This window comes from Heloderma suspectum, chromosome 1, assembly GCF_057233095.1.
Source record: "Heloderma suspectum isolate Gila_16-S chromosome 1, 16-S_ref, whole genome shotgun sequence".
In the NCBI taxonomy this organism is placed as follows: domain Eukaryota; kingdom Metazoa; phylum Chordata; class Lepidosauria; order Squamata; family Helodermatidae; genus Heloderma; species Heloderma suspectum.
The window spans coordinates 393,453,567-393,472,450 of record NC_139458.1 but is presented as its reverse complement, the minus strand read 5'-3'; the positions used below and the strand labels follow the sequence as shown (position 1 = coordinate 393,472,450).

The 18,884-nt window shown below is 42.0% G+C and overlaps 1 protein-coding gene across 1 annotated transcript in view; it reads left to right on the top strand.

Annotated features, from left to right (window-relative positions):
• DNAH14 (dynein axonemal heavy chain 14) overlaps positions 1-18,884 on the top strand; it is a 237,827-nt gene that overhangs the window by 11,290 nt on the left and 207,653 nt on the right. Inside the window, 6 exon segments of the mRNA XM_084820967.1 lie at positions 2,073-2,135; positions 6,173-6,311; positions 7,536-7,667; positions 9,084-9,340; positions 12,443-12,608; positions 14,529-14,814. Coding sequence (XP_084677093.1) covers positions 2,073-2,135; positions 6,173-6,311; positions 7,536-7,667; positions 9,084-9,340; positions 12,443-12,608; positions 14,529-14,814 — 1,043 coding nt within the window.

The following is an 18,884-nucleotide window of genomic DNA, read 5'->3' as shown; positions in this document are numbered from 1 at the left end:
CAGAATACAAAGTGTTAACCAGTTTATATTTTAGGATTCAAAGGGAAATAAGGACCTCCCTGTCATGGTACTACTTTGAGGTATGAAGAATATTTGATCTAAAGCAATTGCACAACCCTGCTACTACTGTTTCTTAGTTAGAGAACCCAATGGGTGACTAAACACCTGGTAATGAGAGGATATTCCTCTGCCCCCATTGTTAGATATTTCATCATTGATGGCAGGTGGCTGCAGCTCTGGAGGAGAAATATTTATATCATAAAGGGATATGACAGGTGATTTGCATGTGGGTGGTCAATTGTGCAAGGTGTGTTTTGGATGTTGTGAGTGGAGTAGGTGACATGGGGAAATGATTGCAGGTGCTCAGTATATGTGTGTGATACTGGGTGATGTTGTAGATGTGTTATAACTGTTGTATGCTGTCTGTGCTTTATTAATGTCATACTTGGTGGGGGTCAAGGAAACTAGACAACTCTATTCCTGGATCTTGCTGTGTTTTGATCGCTCATTCATTGTGCAGAAACTAATAGCAGAGTTCAGGACACCACTCAAATGGTGGAAGGATGAGATATAGAAGGGAGCAAAGCAGAAATTACAGGGACCTTACTGAGATAGCTTCCTGTCTCAGCTTGTGAATCCTTCCAGAAACAGACAGGACTCAAGGGCCTTTAAAAATGACTGGTAGGAGAGCAGATTTCTGGAAGGGGAGCAAGGCCATGTCTAATTACATGGCCACTGTAACTGAACAGCTATGACAATGTATAATAGTCACTTTTGCATAATTCTCTGGACAGTGGTGTCCCTCTTGGGGAACATTCTATCATATCCCTAAACTCTTCCACAGTTAGCACCATGTCTCTGAGGGATGGAGCTGATAATCTATCATTTTTCAGTTTTTACAGCCCCTTCATGAAAGTGATGAATTAGATAATATAAACATTAGAACTCTTATCCCTTAGCTATTTTATCATATCAGTGGTATCAGTTCATTGCAGTCAGGAACATTGTTCTGCTGTATCGTAAACTGGTATTTTTAATGACTCAAGGCAAATCATATTTGTTAGGTTATACTCATAGTAAAAGGAAGTATTTGCACCTTGTTTGTCTTCTTTGCTCACATCTCCCTGCTTTCTACCATGAAACCCATTATGCCTGCAGTGACCTTCAGTCTTCATTCAAATTTCTAATCAAAAACCTTTTCTTGCATAAAGCTATCCCTGAATAATAAATTTTACTTTGCCTGTAAGCCTGTCCTTTTACTTTCATCTGTCCTCCCCAACTCACATTTGCTATTTTCTTTTTTCCTTATTTTTCTAATATAGGTATCACCAACTGAAATGAACCTAAGCACATGTAACTGCATTGGCTTACTTTCCTTATATCTCTTGCCTCTCCCATTCCTTCCCACTCTTATTTATTTTTTATTTTACATTTACATCCTGCCTTTCCTCCAAGAAGCTCAATGTGGCATTCATGGAAATTCATTCCTCATTTTATCCTCACAACCACCTAGTGAGGTAAATTCAACTGAGGGATAGTGACTAGTCCAAGGTCACTCAGTGAGCTTCATGGCTGAGTGGGGATGCAAACCTGGGTGTCCCCAGTCTTCGTCCAACACTGTAACCCAAAGATGGGCAACTCCAGATGTTTTGGCCTACAACACACATGATCCCTCATTATTGGCTGTGCTGGCTAGAGTTGATGGGAGTTATAGGCCAAAACAACTGGAGCTGCCCACTCCTGCTCTAACCGCTACAACACACTCACTGTTGAAGTTTAGATCATATATTCCCTGGAACAGAGGCCTGGCTGTTGTTGTTGTTGTTGTTGTTGTTGTTGTTGTTGTTGCTTTGGTGTTCTGTAAAGTTCACATATACTGATGGTTTTATATAAATAACAAAAATACTACATTTGCACCCTCTGACCATGATCTGCTGTTAAATATTTTAGTATTGCTTGTTGGTGATAGTTGTACAAAACAGAATTATACATTGTGGCTCAATAATCTTTTTGAGTATGTGATCTTCCTGGTCTCTTTCTGCCTTTCTTTAAATTTGTTATTTTCTTTCCAGAAAGAAGAAATATTTTATCAACTGGAAAAACAATGTTAAGAGATCAAAAATAAAAAAGAGCAAGTAAGTATGAACAGCAGCTATTAGTGTAAACAATTTAAGAAGCTAACCTCTGAAAAAGCTAGTAAATAAGCTATGCAGTTATGATAAACTGGTGTGACTGCACCTCTAACCCTGTGGAGTAGAACAGCCTGCAAGACACCCTTTTGTCTATATTCCTCAGAGGTAGTGCTGCCACCTCTCACATATTTTTAAATGTTCCTTAGGGCATAATCCTAAGCATGTTTAGGCAGAAAAAAGTCCTACAGCTCCCAGCATTTCCCAGCCAGCCATAGATAAGGCATTCTGTCTAAACATGCATAGGATTGCACTTTTATTCTGTTCATGTGGGTAGACATATGATGTTTTTTATCGACAAGGATAGAGCCCTGTTTTAGAGCTTCCTTTAAACTCATTAAGAACCAAGTTAGCATGTTTGCCAAGCAATTCAGCACACGGCTAAGACCAACCCCAGGCTAGGCAAGAGAATAAAATCAATCATTTCCAATTCAATGTATTTATTAAAAAACCAAGCAGGGAGAAGTTCAGAAATATTCAGTTTGTTTTAAAATAAAATTAAACATCAAAGTAACTCATTAAATTTATCAGGAACCTAAGAATAACTCAGCAAAACAGCTTTCAGTTGGTGGTGGGTGGGAGGGGGGAATGAGGGCCACCTGGGCTCTGAGCCTGGCTTAGCCTTGTCTTTACTTTTTGCTAATCAGCCAAAAGCAAAGAAAAATAATTCACAATACAGGTATTTCTATGGGAGTTGAGCTGCTCCCAGAGAAGGAAATTCAAAGTTACCAATCCCTAGCCTGGGAGGACCTGTCATGTATCCTCTGGGTGATTTCTACAATATCTCTTTAATATAAGCTGAGGGGGAGAGTCAGTCTGGGATGTATAGAGATGTAAATTTTGGGTCTGTTTGCAGCCTTGGCATGCTCTTTGTTCAGTTGGTGTTTACAGAAAGTGCGGGAGGGGGTTGGTTTGTCACAGTATTGTTTTTCATTTTGTATAACTGTGTAAATCAGAAGTGAACATTTTAGGTTGTTGTTGTTTTACAAAATATGTGTGTGGGGGTCATGATTTATAGTGATGGTGGACCTTGCAGCCCATCCTCCACCATAAACATACAGTTACATTCACATGCATAGTTGTGAATGTATATCTCATGCACGCGCGCACACACACAGACCATGCATAACACCAGGGGTAGGCAACCTGGTGCCCTCTAGATGTTTTTGACTACAATATACATCAGCCCCAGCCAGCATGATCAATGGTCAAGGATTATATACACACTGGGGCTGTTCGCACATCACGCTAACCCATAGCGGGTGGCAAGCTGCCCTGGGTAGTTGGTTATACAAACAACCTACTGTGCTCCTGTCAGACAATCAGGCAAATAAGCTACACAGAGTAGTTTATTTCACCCCACCCTCTTCACCCCTTCTCCTCCTGTTGTCCTCCTACCCAGTTGGGCAGGTATCCCAGCTTCCTTTGTGGCAGGAATAGAGATCGCTTGTGGAGTTGAGTGGCAGCAGCGTTTTTGGCTGCTCTTCCCGAGCAGCTCTGTAGGTGATCTCTGTAACCCATGCTGGTGCAACAGACAACATGCTAACCCACCATAGGTAAAATAACCCTTACTGCAGAGCGTGGGTTCTGAGGGTGGCTTAATCAGGAGAATTAACTCATCATGGGTGGGAAAAATGCCCCCCGCCCATGACATGCTAGCCCATCATGGGCAGCTCATGCTGCTTTCCCACCATGGCTTAGTGTTACGTCTGAAACCAACCAGAGGGGAGCACATTCAGGTGGAAATGAAATGGTGGAACCCTGAGGTGGTAGTGAACTTTACCTTTTCAAAATGCAGGTGAGTGACGCACATTTTTGAATGCTCTCCTACATAAAAGTTCCCTGCTACTAGAAAACTAGCACAGCATTGAGAGACCTAGGATAGGACTTTTCTTCCTGATATGTTTTTGGTATTTTAATTGCACGGATTTTTTTGTACATCAGAGAACATTAAAAAAAATGGTATCCCCAACTTTTAGTCTGAAGAAGTACAATACAGAATTCTACCAGCTTATTCTCCTGTATGTGTAAAGGAAATACCCTTCCTTTGCCCTCTCCATCAGACCAACCTACTCCACACACAAAAATACATGTGCAAGCACAACCACATACATGTATACAGTTGGTGAGCAGTATTGGAGCAGAGGGAGGGAATTTTTTTTGCACCCCTTCTGTACATATACAGAGTGGGAGAAACCACACTCCCTTCTCAGCCACTTCCACCATACCAGAACATAGCGTTTGATGTTTTAAAGCATGCATTTCATATGGATACATGTACCAGGGTACTCCCAGTTGGATTTGGTTAAGGTAACCTTCACTAACGCATGGAACTGCACTCTTCTGCTATTTTACATCATGGTCAAACTAAATCCTTTAGGAGACGTTCAGAGCAATCTAAGAAGTTACGGATCCTGCACACTCTGAACAGCCTCCTTGAAGAAACACAGGATAGAAATAATCTGTTTTGATATTGTCATGTTGTATGGCAAACAAGAGGAGCTGTTTAATATGCATATGGAACAAAAATATGTATATATTCAGGGCTAGAGGTTTGTCAACAACTCCCAATGTGAAATCTTAAAAAGCCACAACCAGTTTGGTAGTAATAAGAGCTGTTGCATGGTAAATGAATTAAAAACCAATGTGCTTGTACAGAATTGGCCTATTGTCCTGCATTGGCTGCAGCAGTCTCTGAGTGAAGGGATGAACCAAAAAGCAAGGTAATGAAACAGGCAAATGTTCAAGCACACAGGTTTCAGTCCAGTGGGGTTCAGGCTAAGGCAGGAGTAGTCGAGATAATGGGCAAAGGTCAAAACGCCATTAGGCAGTCAGATATGTTTCACAATCCAGAAGCAGAGTCAAAAAGGAGTCCAAGGCCCAGGAGCACAGAGCATCAATCACAAGGCAAGGTCCAGGAGGGAAGATAGAAAACAGTGGAGCTACAAGAATGGCGTTGCTTCCAGCACTGGCTAGTCAGACACTGAAGACATCCAGGGCTTGGTTGCAGTCCATTAGAGCTCTCTGGCCAGAGCCCTGCTCATGAGGAGTCACCTTCTCCTGAGGAGTCCTTTTTTGCAAGTGAGCACTCCTTTGTCTGGCCATGGCCTGAGCCTGTACTAGGGATGTACGGATTGGGTAAAATCCGTTCTGTCTGTGTTCTGTGGGTTGACAGGCACTTTTCATTCTCTCGTCTGGCCATCGATGGAATAGGATTTTTTTAGTTTCCAAATTTGCGCAAAGTCACATTGCCCAAATGCGAATTTGCGCATTTTTGCATGTGCGAAAATGTGCAGATCCCCTCAAATGCGCAAATCCCCCCAATGCATATTTTCATGCCTTAGGGTATGGCAGAAATGTGCATTTCTGGCCAGGTTTTTTTGTTTTTCGTGTTTTTCTACCACAAAATTTCCACAACATTTGGGAAAGTTAGAAAAGCAGTGCGCAAGTCCACAGAATCTGCCTGATGGGGAAAGCCGGTTCGCTACTCATCTGCAGGTTAGATTCATAAAAATCCGAACCCATTTGGTTCCGTTGCGGATTTCTCCAACATCCCTAGCTTGTACCTTCAGGCATTGCCATTCTTGGGGCCTGGCTGGTGGCTCACCATCCCCCTCTGACTTGGAAGCAGAACTGTTCACCTTTCGAGGAGGAAGATCTGAAGTCCTCTCTCCTGAGGGCCCAGGACCTTCTTGGTCAGCCCCAGTATCCCCTGAAGAGTGTTGTTCCCCAGGGACATTTGGCTCAGAAGTCTCCAGATCATCATCTGAAAAGAATTGCTCCAGAGGCGATATAACATCTATATGGACCTGGAGATTGCAGGTCAAGTATTTAAAATTTAGATGACAATCAAAGTTAGAATCATGATTTTTAGATGCAATACTTATTTTTAGATGCAATTTGAAGTTTTTACCTAAAATATGTTACTATAAAATGAGAACTTATATGGTTTTTAGACTTAGAACTTCTTTTCTTGTTTGCAGAATGGTGCTGTATGAGCAACTGTTTTTTGCTGATGAGATATTACAAAGATGTTTGCTTTATATCCAAGGATTGTGTGTGGATGCGGGTAACCTTGAGAGGCACAGATTTTCAGAAGACAAAGCTATTCATTTCATAAAGGTGAGAAACAATATTACAAATGGATAGGGAAAAAGCTTATATAAATTTAAATATAACAATTACTAAGGGTGCAGTCCTATTGGGATTCCTGTCAGCCTCTGAACCTGGAGGCTGATGGGAATCCTATGTAGAGCGGGAGCAGTGTGTAGGTGATCTTCGCCTCCACGTTTCCCCCACTCTGTATTTCAGGTCTATCTAATGCCCCTCTAGCTGAGGGCGAGGGGAAGGGGAGAGATGGAGGCTAGGGATAGGTCATATCCCCACTTCCCCAGTACTTTCCCCTCGCCGCCCACCAGTATGTTTGCAAGCTCATAGAGGCAGCCCACACAGTTCTCTCCATGCCAGCTGTGAAGGGGCAGGGGAGGGGGTGGGGAGCTCGGACTTCTGGGTCTGAGGTCGGAGCACTGTCTCCGGTTTTGGATCCAGGAATCCGAAGTATCCTATGCCCCCAGACACTGTCTAGGGGCCATAGGATTGCTCTCTAATACGGAAATACATATTGTGGAAGCCAGCAAAACTCAGGAAATCAGCAAAAATGCAATATAATTTAAATGTATTAGTATTTCCATTTGTTAAGGTTCCATTTGCGAAATGATGAAAGCGTTATGACTGATTTATATAAGAAATCAGAAAATCAAGCTAGTAAAACTTGTGTACAATTCTTAATACCATATGGTTAAATAAAATAGACGATTGTATCTTTAAACATGCCATGTTGATAAGTGTACATAGGTCCTAGTTGGAACCTATGTATAGGAAAATGGAACATGGTGAGAGAAAACACAAAGAAAATAAGACGTATTCTATTCTCATTCATCCTATGTCCTAGTTGGAACCTATGCCATGTAGGGGATAATTGGTTTGTTTCTGATGTTATATATTTGTTGCAGCTGTGCTTTGTAGTTTACTAGTGCAGGAAGGCAAGGGGAAAGCTCCCAGTGTGATCTGAAGCCATTTTCCTGGCTTAAAAGAAGGAGGTCTCTCCAAGTTGACTACTATGTTTACATTGAGAATAATAGACTTGACAGGCAAAACAAGGTTTTATTTTGTTTACTTGACTTTTGTTCTTCCCCCCTGCTTTGCATTTTAGTGCTGATGCCATGTAATCCCTTGCTATTTGCCTGGATGGGTGAAAGGAGTGGTTTAAAACAGCCCAGGAACTTGCACCAGCTTCAGGGGAATTTGGCTATTTATGATAATTTTCTTTTGTTTTTGTTTCCTTAGATAGACACATCCTACACATACACTTTGGGAGAATTTTGTGAGAAACAATATCAACAAAGTCAACAGGCACTTGCTCAGATACAAGCCTTTAAAGATAAAGTAATCAAAGTAATTCAGTGTGCTTTCTTAAAGGTAATTACTTAAGTTCCTTTTTATTTTTGTACTTTTATCTTGAATATATTAATTCTTGAATACACTTCAGCTATGTTTAAAAACTTTAATGGCAAGAGAAAGGGCATACTTTTGGGGGTTTCTTTGTATTTTTCAAAGTATATTTCATTCCCTTCTGTTTCAATAAGGTGGAGAGACTAGATGGGGAATGACTGTAGCTCTCTCCTAGAACACATGATTTATAGAGCAATCCTGTGGTCCCTGCCAGGTGTCCCAGGGGCCAGAGGATGGTGAGGTTTCCCCTCCTGCCCCTGAGACACAGCTATGACCTCGGGGGAAGGGGAAATCTCAGCGGGGATTCTCTCCTTCCCAACCACGGTGGAAAGCTCTGCTGTGGCAAATCTACCAAGGTCACAACAGCAACCTTAGAAGAAGGTTGGAGGAAGAAAAAAGGGGATGGGTAGGGATGGGAAAGGAGTGACATGGATCCACCAGATCAGACATGGGCAACGTGTGGCCCACGGGCTGCATGCGCCACTTCTTTTTCGGTGGCTCCCCAGTGCTCTGCTGCTAATGCTAAAATTCAGTGGTGTAGCAGCAAGAGGGAAAAAAGCTCCATGTAAAAGCAAAATAGCCAACGTCACCAACATTCAGCAGCTTTTCATTGTTAAAATGGCCACTTTTTTCTTGTTGCTGCTGCTGTGCCACTGTGGGAACCAGGGGAAAATGTGGCCCCCTGACTCCCTGACCCTTTGTGGAAGTTTCCCACTCCTGCACTAGATCTACGACCCTTTCTATTGCCAGTCCTGCTCATCGAGAGGTAAGGAAGCTAGATGGACCAAGAGGCCCGTCAACTTTTTCATGTTTTTTAAGGGGGAATGGTAGGTGTTTTTGTTTCTGCAGTTGGATTGCGCTCTTATCAGTTAAGATAAATGGAAATTCTCATCTGGCGAATGCCTGTTCTTCTCATGGATGGGGGAAATATTCTGCCCATCCTATTAGTTTTTTTGTATCCTCACAGTCTCTGGTTCCTTGGTTCTAAGTATTCTACCTTGAGTTACTGGATTTCATTGGCCTTGCTTTTTCATGGTCATTTCATGGTCATTGCCAAGCTATTGTTTAGTGATGGAGATTGATGAGTAGTTCCCACTTACTGGAAGTAGCTTTTTCAGCCTTGCCTTCCTGGTCCCCAGGATGGGATCTAACCCATTCAGGAATACCTTCCTATCCATGAGAAGAATAGAAATTCACTAGGTAAATACTTCTGTTATTATGAGAATGAATTTTAAATGTACTCCCATGACAGAGAATTATTTCAGTGGAAGCAAACCTAATAGAGAATGGCAAGTATAGCAAAATGAGAGAAAGTTCAATCTGAAGAAGGGATATTTAGCATATATTGATTTATTTTCCAAATTTGTTTTTACAATGCTTTAGGTGGCAGAAATGAAAGGAGCTGAACAGCTTTTTCAGCATTTACCAGATGATACCAAAGAGAAACCAAAACACTTTGAGATAGCTGGATGGCGGCACGTTATGGAACGGTTTTCTAGGTTTCTTCAGCTTGTTGACAGGATCTTTCAAGAACTGCTTCGCAAATTGGTTCACAATGCTTTAAATAATCTTACAGAGATATTTGAAGGGTCCAGTAATATGACCATTTCAAAAGAGAAAACAAATGAAGACCTTAAAAGGTTATTTTTGCCTGTTTTTGATGAAAGCACTCATCCAAAACCTCTTCTTTCATTGTATTGTATACAAAATTCCATGTTAATACCCATGGTAATAAGAATAGGTGACTTATTTTGAAAAATTATAAAAAGAATTCCTTGGAGCAAATGCTTGGTATGAAATATGAGTAAAGGGCTAAGTATAATCTCTGTTCTACTGACTGAAATTGCTAAACACTAACGGTACTGTTAAGTAACATTTCCCATATATTTAATGGTTTAATTTAATGTTCTTCGTGGTCTCAGTGCAGTCATATATATGGGTTCTGCACCTGAGCAGAGCTCCTTTTGGGAAACTTATATAGCTTGGCTAGAGTTTTGGCAGAAGCCCTGCCCCCACTCACTGATAATACACTCAAGGGACATGGCTGCCACATTCTTCCTCAGTTTTCTTTTGTTCACCACAGCAGTAGCTTCAGGATACTTTTGCACTAGGCTAAAGAAAAAAACAAGGAATGAGTTCTGTTTTTTCTGCTTTTCTATTTGTTTATTTGTTCTTTGTATCTTCCCACACTTTCTACATTGTCCATTTGCATTTTTAGTTATTATTGTCACTTCAGTTGCTTGTTTTTTCTGGCAGCTCTCTTTGGGCTATGGCCCAAAGAATGCTGTTTTTCTGCAAGTTCTTGTCTTGTGGCAGTAAGTTACAACCTTCAGATGGCCACAATCTGTGTCACCTTTGTTTGAGAGTCACCTGGAAACATTGGCTTGCCTGTACCAGACAAGTCAGATGGAACAGGGCCTCATGGCTTACTGCTCTCCTGTGGGAGAAGGCACTTCAAGCAGCAGACTCCAGTAAATTCCCTTAGTGTTACCCATCAACACTTGCTGCATTGAGCAGCATCCTAATGGAGCAGGAGGTCATGCCTTCGAGCTTTGGCAATACTTCAATTTCTAGGGGAATGTGCAATGGTTCCTTTAGTGACAGGGCTGTTTGTGTTGGAATTGGGCTCGGTACTGCCTGACATCACTCTCCCTCCAGTATCCTAATTGCACTTCCAACTCCTGGCTCCAAGCTGATGGTAAAGTTTCTAGTTAAACCAGCATCAAAATGTCATGGAGCAGGTTATTCTGAGTGTTCTAAGAAAAGGATAAGTCTCCAGAGTCATACTTGGTCTCGAAGCAAACCAAAAGACCTGTAGATCAATACTGACCAATATATCAAATCTGACCTGGCCTATGAAGCTCCCTGCAATGGAGCAACTTGCATAGCAGGAGGTGACCAATACTCCTTTCCCCAGCTACACTGGTCTTAGAAAGATTTGTTATTTCCTCACAGATCCCACTAGTGGAAGCATTGCCTCTGGTTTTGTTGCTCAAGTCTGACTGTATCAGTGGAGGAATTATTGCCAACATCAGAGGGAGGAATTATTGACCTTACCCAGAGGTTGAACATACGTTTCACTTGGTTCGTGATCCTCCTCACTCTTGGTATTGTTCTCTGGGTAACACCTGACACTTGCCCACTCTGTGCAAGTTGCCTTCAAAACGCTACTTCCAAGAATTGGACTTATTTTCCAAGACCACTAGAGCATATCACTTTCTATCTCAGTCCAGGATATTGGGAGCATAGTTCTTCTGAATACTTTGGTGGGAATTGTGGTGGTTCTGCACACCAAAGGACATCCGATGGGGCCATGCCTCTTACTGTCATTCATCATATTACTTTCCCCATGATTACCATTGTCAAAATCAGTAAGTCCCGCCCCAATATAATGGCCATTAGTACCCAGTCTCTGCCACTTGTTCGACACTATTGCCGTATCCTCCCAGGATTGAAGACGGGTTAGAACTGCCATTGGTCATGCTATCTAAGTCAGTGTCTTTGATTCTTCTGGCCTCTGCACATGCTTTGATATCGCTGGCACTTATATGCCTCATGATGGCCATTCCAACACCACTTTCCTCCATCGCTGTGTCCTTGGTGCTGGGCTTGGGCCTGAGTACTACTTTGATTCTAGTGGCAGCATATACAACTTTGGATGCTCACCAGGCTGTATTAGTTACTTCAGTTAAATTCTCTCTGGTTTCCTCTGGAAACGCTCCAATACCCAGTCATCAGCAGTACCCACACCCATTATACCAATCTCTCCAGCTGTTCCTCTATGACTGCTGCCCCACTTGCTATTCTCCCTTTGGGAATAGAAGACCCAGTTTCAGATTCTGAATTGTCCTTATTGGTGGCCCTATCTATCTTGTCTCCCAAGATCAAACTTCAGGGATCAAACTTTCTAACTGGTCAGGAGTGGGAACTTCAGACAGAGCGAAAGGCTATTCCTCTCCTCTGCTATGAAGGTTCCAAAGAGGATGCTAGGCCATATGCTGAACAAATACTCCAAATGGCTAAGTTGTTAAGGCTGGAGGTACAATATCTTGTAACGTCCTATTTGATGTAGTACAGGGGTAGGAAACCGTTTGGGGCATGTGGGCACATTTGACATTTTGAAAATGTGTCCCAGGCTCTGCCACAAATTGCTGTGGGAGATAAAATGTTGGGAGCATCCCCTTATCTGGATTCCCACTTTTCTTACCCCACCCCCTTGATTTTCACTTTTCTTTCCCGCTCACCCCCACCCTCACATCATTTTTCTACAGAGCATCTTTTCCCTCAGCTCTGTTAAAGTCAATGGAATTATATGCGTGAGGCTGCAAAACAAGGTTGCAGAGCAGAAACTCCTGGCATGCTGCTGGCTTTACTGGCAACAGATAGGCAGCCTATGTGTGTGCCATTGATGGGAGTGTGTGTTGTGGCTGGGGGCTCCTGAATGGTTGCTGCCAGATATTGCAGGAGTGGCTATTTTCCCCTGCCAGCATTGCTTTTCTTTTCCCTGTGGCTGCTCCTCCCCCTCATGGCCAGAGGGTGGTTGGATGCCTGTAAATTTGCGCCAGGGTAACTCCAGCGGTCCTCTGCATTTAGGATTGCTCTGTTAAAGTAGGTAACAATAAGATTAGCCCAGGTATGCTGGCCTGAGCACCTTGGAGAAAGCAGGATACAGAGATATTTAAGAAAATATAAAAAATGATTGCTTTATTTAAATATAATTTAGAAATATTTTACATATGCAGATCTTATAAAAACACAGTTGAGAGAGCTAATAGCATATTGACTACTGAAAACAGATGTCTATGGATACTTCAAAGCAGTCATTTCCAGGGATTTCAGGAATCACTGTGCCATTCAAAGGAACCTGAAACGCAACGTGAAATTGTTACTATCCATGATATAGACAAGGTAAATTGAATCTGGATACCAGATAATGCATAATTGCATAAATTATGGCTGGGATTTAAAATAGTTCTACATACTGCAATTAATTCTGGGCTTTTTATTTGAACAATTTCCACTCTTGTTATATATTTAATTTAAACTAAGTTTATGTATTTAACTTAGGGCGCAATGCTATTGGATCCATCCTTGACACTCGTAAGCCTCGGAACTCAGAGGGTCATGAGTATCCAGTGCAGAGTGAGAGGCATGGCATGCCTCGCACTCTGCAATTGAGCTAGATGGGTTTTTTCACCCATCTAGCTGAGGCATCAAGGAGGAGGAGGAAAGGAGGCTGGGGAAGCCTGGTGATACGGCATAACCCCTCCCCTCCCTCCCCACCCACTGACATGTCCCCTTTCCTGTCCCTCTGAGGTCACCAGTGCAGTTCTTTCCTCACGGGCTGCAAGGGGGCAGGGCAGGGGAGCTCAGACTCCTGGGTCCAAGGTTGGAGTGCCGTTTCCAACCTCAGATCCAGGAATCCAAACTATTCTATGGGTAACTAGACTCTGTCTATGGGCCTTAGAATTGGTCTCTTATTCATTTATTGATTAATTTCATTTATTTAATTTCTATACTGCCGAATAGCTGAAGCTCTCTCGATGGTTCACAAAAAATACAACCCGAAATACAACATGATAAAAACATAATATAAAATATTTAACGTATAAAAGTTTAAAACAATTTAAAACTGCTAAAAACAACAATAAAATACCAGGACCTGATAAAGCAACTAACATTAAATTTTGTTTATTATTACATTAATAATAAATACATCAATGTCATTATTAACATAAAAAAAAACCCATCATATGCCACCAAATGCCTGACAGTAGAGGAAAGTCTTAACCTGGTGCTGAAAAGATGACAATGTTGGTGCTAGGCAGACCTCAATGGGGAGAGCATTTCATAATTGTCGGGCTACCCATGAGAAGGCCATCTCCCTTGTTGCCATCCTCTGAACCAGCCTTGGTGCTGTAATTCATTTATACCCTGACTTCAAAGTTAAAATATTTCCATTTTGACTTCAAATATAAGTAAAACAATATTAATTAACTGTAATTATATACGTGTCAGCTCAAAAGTAAGTCCTGTTGAGATAAACAAGACTTACTTGGAGGTAAGTATAGGATTGCAGCTTAAAGGTGGATACGTTTTAGGCTTATGTTTCTCAAAAAGCAGCCCCCGTGTGTCTGTTCCTCAAAGAAAAAAAGTCTCTCTAAGCAACAACAAATACATTTGGCATATTTATTTGATCCCAGATGGGTTGTTGTTTTTAACTATGCCAAGAGTGTATTCTTCTTTGTTGCATGGACAGGGCAAATAATAACATTTTGTAAGACCATTTCCTTCCTATTTTTAAAAATTCACATACAATATAATTAAGAAAGATTTTCATATTGTACCTCCTGATTGTACTGATTGTCATGTTTCTTGAGGGATAATTAAAAAATAATAATTTTCATTAATCCTTCAGACTCCATCCTTTTCACATAATTTCATAATGCACTTGGCCATCATGAATGTCGTTGTTGTTGTTGTTGTTGTTATTATTTCTATGGGTAGCTGTGGTACATTTAAAGTACATGATGCTACAGTGTGGAATAGTTTTCTCAACACAGAATAGACAAACAAGGATATTCTGCAAGGAGTATTGACTAAAAGAATGAACATGTATATGGAATAAATTAATGCCATGGTTTATGCTTTTCTAACCTTCACTATGTTAATCTTTTTTGCTGAATTATTTATTCCAGAATGAAACACTTCATTTTATTATGATTGTCTCCAACATTGTACAATTGTTCTGCCATTTGCATTTGAATGAAGAAAAACTTTTACAATGTCAACCATTTTAGTTTTAATTATATCATCATAAAAATTTAGATACTGGAAGAAGTGAAAAGGCAACTGAAAGGAGAGGCAGAATATTCACCAATATTTGAAGTAAATATATGTCTGAGAATTCCTTATGAAAAGGACTATCGCAGAAAATATTACCAGGATGATGATGATTATATTCCAGAAACTCCTTCAGAATCTTTGGAAGAAACGTTAGAACATGATGAAGATTTGAAAAATTCATCTCAGTGTGACAGTGAAAACAAATGTGAAGAACGATCAGAAAATACTACTACACAAGAGTCAAATACACCCAGTACTGAAAAAAAAGGTATATCCTTTGGTGGACACATCCTGGGATCTTATAGGATTGAAATTAATTTCAAAGGGTCCTTCAGTCATATCCACATGCTTCAGAGCCTGAATCTACCTAAATGAGTCCAATCAAATGCTTTCCCAACCTTCTCCTAACAGCTGCCAATGATGAAGATTCTACTCCTCCCCTCAACAGTGAAATTGACTTCAGTTCTTGAATTATATTGGGTGTACAATTTGCTATTCAGAGGCAGAGCTTACTGTGAGAATGCTACTTATTTTTTCAAGTGACAATAATATACTAAATAGTATATTCTTAGGTTGTTGTTGTTCAGTCGTTCAGTCGTGTCCGACTCTTCGTGACCCCATGGACCATAGCACGCCAGGCCTTCCTGTCCTGCGCTCTCTCCCGGAGCGTGCTCAAGTTCATATTCATTGCATCCGTGATGCTATCTAGCCATCTCATCCTCTGTCGTCCCCTTCTCCTTTTGCCTTCAGTCTTTCCCAGCATCAGGGTCTTTTCCAGGGAGTTTTCTCTTCGCATTAGGTGGCCAAAATATTGGAGCTTCAGCTTCATTATCTGTCCTTCCAATGAGCACTCAGGGTTGATTTCCTTTAGGATGGACTGATTTGACCTCCTTGCAGTCCAGGGCACTCGTAAGAGTCTTCTCCAGCACCACAGTTCGAAAGCATCAATTCTTCGGCGCTCAGCCTTCCTTATAGTCCAGCTCTCACAGCCATACATTACTACTGGGAAAACCATAGCTTTGATTAGACGGACCTTTGTTGGCAAGGTGATGTCTCTGCTTCTTACTATGCTGTCTAGGTTGGCCATAGCTTTCCTCCCAAGGAGCAAGCGTCTTTTAATTTCATGGCTACAGTCACCGTCTGCGGTGATCTTGGAGCCCAAGAAAGTAAAATCTGTCACTGCTTCCATTTCTTCCCCTTCTATATGCCAGGAAGTGATGGGGCCAGATGACATGATCTTCGTTTTTTTAATGTTGAGTTTCAAACCAGCTTTTGCACTCTCCTCTTTCACCCTCAACAAGAGGCTCTTGAGATCCTCTTCGCTTTCTGCCATTAGGGTGGTATCGTCTGCATATCGGAGGTTGTTGATAATTCTCCCAGCAATCTTAATTCCGACCTCTGATTCATCCAACCCGGCATTTCTCATGATGTACTCTGCATATAAGTTAAATAAGCAGGGTGACAATATGCAGCCTTGTCGTACTCCTTTCCCAATTTTGAACCAATCGGTTGTTCCATGTCTGGTTCTTACTGTTGCTTCTTGACCCTCGTACAAGTTTCTCAGGAGACAGGTAAGGTGGTCTGGTACTCCCATCACTTTCAGAATTTGCCACAGTTTGTTGTGATCCACACAATCAAAGGCTTTAGCGTAGTCAATGAAGCAGAAATAAACGTTTTTCTGGAATTCTCTTGCTTTCTCCATGATGCAGCGAATGTTGGCGATTTGATCTCTAGTTCCTCTGCCTCTTCTAAACCCAGCTTGTACTTCCGGTAGTTCTCGGTTCGCATACTGCTGAAGCCTAGCTTGTAGGATTTTGAGCATCACCTTGCTGGCATGTGAAATGAGCGCAATTGTGCGGTAGTTTGAACACTCTTTGGCGTTGCCCTTCTTTGGAATTGGAATGTAAACTGACCTTTTCCAGTCTTGCGGCCACTGTTGAGTGTTCCAGATTTGTTGGCATATTGAATGCAGCACTTTAACAGCATCATCTTTTAGGATTTTAAATAGCTCAGCTGGAATACTGTCATCTCCACTAGCTTTGTTGTTACTAATGCTTCCTAAGGCCCACTTGACTTCACTCTCCAGGATGTCCGGCTCAAGTTCAGTGACCGCACTATCATGGCTATCAGGGACATTCAGATCTTTCCTGTATAGTTCTTCTGTGTATTCTTGCCACCTCTTCTTAATCTCATCGGCTTCTGTTAGGTCCCTGCCTTCTTTGTCCTTTATCATGCCCGTCTTTGCACAAAACGTTCCCTTGAGATCTCCAATTTTCTTGAAGAGATCTCTAGTCTTTCCCATTCTGTTGTTTTCCTCGATTTCTTTGCATTGTTCATTTAAGAAGGCCTTCTTGTCTCTCCTTGCTATTCTCTGGAACTCTGCATTCAGTTGGGTATATCTTCCCCTTTCTCCCTTGCTTTTCGCTTCTCTTCTTTCCTCAGCTACTTGTAAAGCCTCATCAGACAGCCACTTGGCTTTCTTGCATTTCTTTTTCTTTGGGATGGATTTCGTTGCTGCCTCCTGAACAATGTTACGGACCTCCGTCCATAGTTCCTCAGGCACTCTGTCTATCAGGTCTAATCCCTGAAATCTATTCCTCACCTCCACTGTATATTCATCAGGGATATGATTTAGGTCATACCTGAACGGTTTAGTGGTTTTCCCGACGTTCTTCAATTTAAGCCGAAATTTTGCAAGAAGCAGCTCATGATCTGAGCCACAGTCAGCTCCAGGTCTTGTTTTTACTGACTGTATGGAGCTTCTCCATCTTTGGCTGCAAAGGACATAATCAATCTGATTTCGATATTGACCATCTGGTGACGTCCATGTGTAGAGTCGCCTCTTGTGCTGTTGGAAAAGAGTGTTTGCTATGATCAGCATGTTCTCTTGGCAAAACTCTATTAGCTTTTGTCCTGCTTCATTTTGTACACCAAGGCCATGCCTGCCTGTTATCCCGGTGATTTCTTGACTTCCTACTTTAGCATTCCAATCCCCTATGATGAAGAGGGCATCTTTTTTTGGTGTTAGTTCTAGAAGGTGTTGTAGGTCTTCATAGAACCGATCAACCTCAGCTTCTTCGGCCTCAGTGGTTGGGGCATAGACTTGAATTACTGTGATGTTGAATGGTTTGCCTTGGATTCGTACTGAGATCATTCTATCATTTTTCAGATTGTACCCCAGTACTGCTTTTCCCACCCTTTTGTTGACTATGAGTGCTACTCCATTTCTTCTAAGGGATTCTTGCCCACAATAGTAGATATGATGGTCACCTGAATTAAATTCGCCCATGCCTGTCCATTTTAGTTCGCTGATTCCCAAGATGTCGATGTTCAATCTTGCCATCTCATGTTTGACCACCTCCAGCTTACCTTGATTCATTGATCTGACATTCCAGGTTCCTAAACAATATTGTTCTTTACAGCATCGGATTTTCTTTTCACCACCAGACACATCCACAGCTGAGTGTCCTTTCGGGTTTGGCCCAGCCACTTCACTCTTTCTGGCGCTACTTGGAAATACCCTCTGCTCTTCCCCAGTAGCATATTGGACACCTTCCGACCTGAGGGGCTCATCTTCCGGCGTCATCTCTTTTAGCCTTGTGATACGTTCCATGGGGTTTTCTTGGCAAGAATACTGGAGTGGGTTGCCATTTCCTTCTCCAGTGGACCACATTTTGTCAGAACTCTCTGCCATGACCTGTCCGTCTTGGGTGGCCCTGCACGGCATAGCTTATGGCTTCACTGAGTTACGCAAGCCCCTTCGCCACAACAAGGCAGTGATCCATGAAGGGGATATTCTTAGGATCAGATATCATATAACATTATAACTGCATAGTGCAAGTTAAATAATAATATATTGTTGTTGTTGTTCAGTCGTTCAGTCGTGTCCGACTCTTCGTGACCCCATGGACCATAGCACGCCAGGCCTTCCTGTCCTGCGCTCTCTCCCGGAGTGTGCTCAAGTTCATATTCATTGCATCGGTGATGCTATCTAGCCATCTCATCCTCTGCCGTCCCCTTCTCCTTTTGCCTTCAGTCTTTCCCAGCATCAGGGTCTTTTCCAGGGAGTTTTCTCTTCGCATTAGGTGGCCAAAATATTGGAGCTTCAGCTTCAGTATCTGTCCTTCCAATGAGCGCTCAGGGTTGATTTCCTTTAGGATGGACTGATTTGACCTCCTTGCAGTCCAAGGGACTCGTAAGAGTCTTCTCCAGCACCACAGTTCGAAAGCATCAATTCTTCGGCGCTCAGCCTTCCTTCTTCGTTCCATGGGGTTTTCTTGGCAAGAATACTGGAGAGGGTTGCCATTTCCTTCTCCAGTGGACCACATTTTGTCAGAA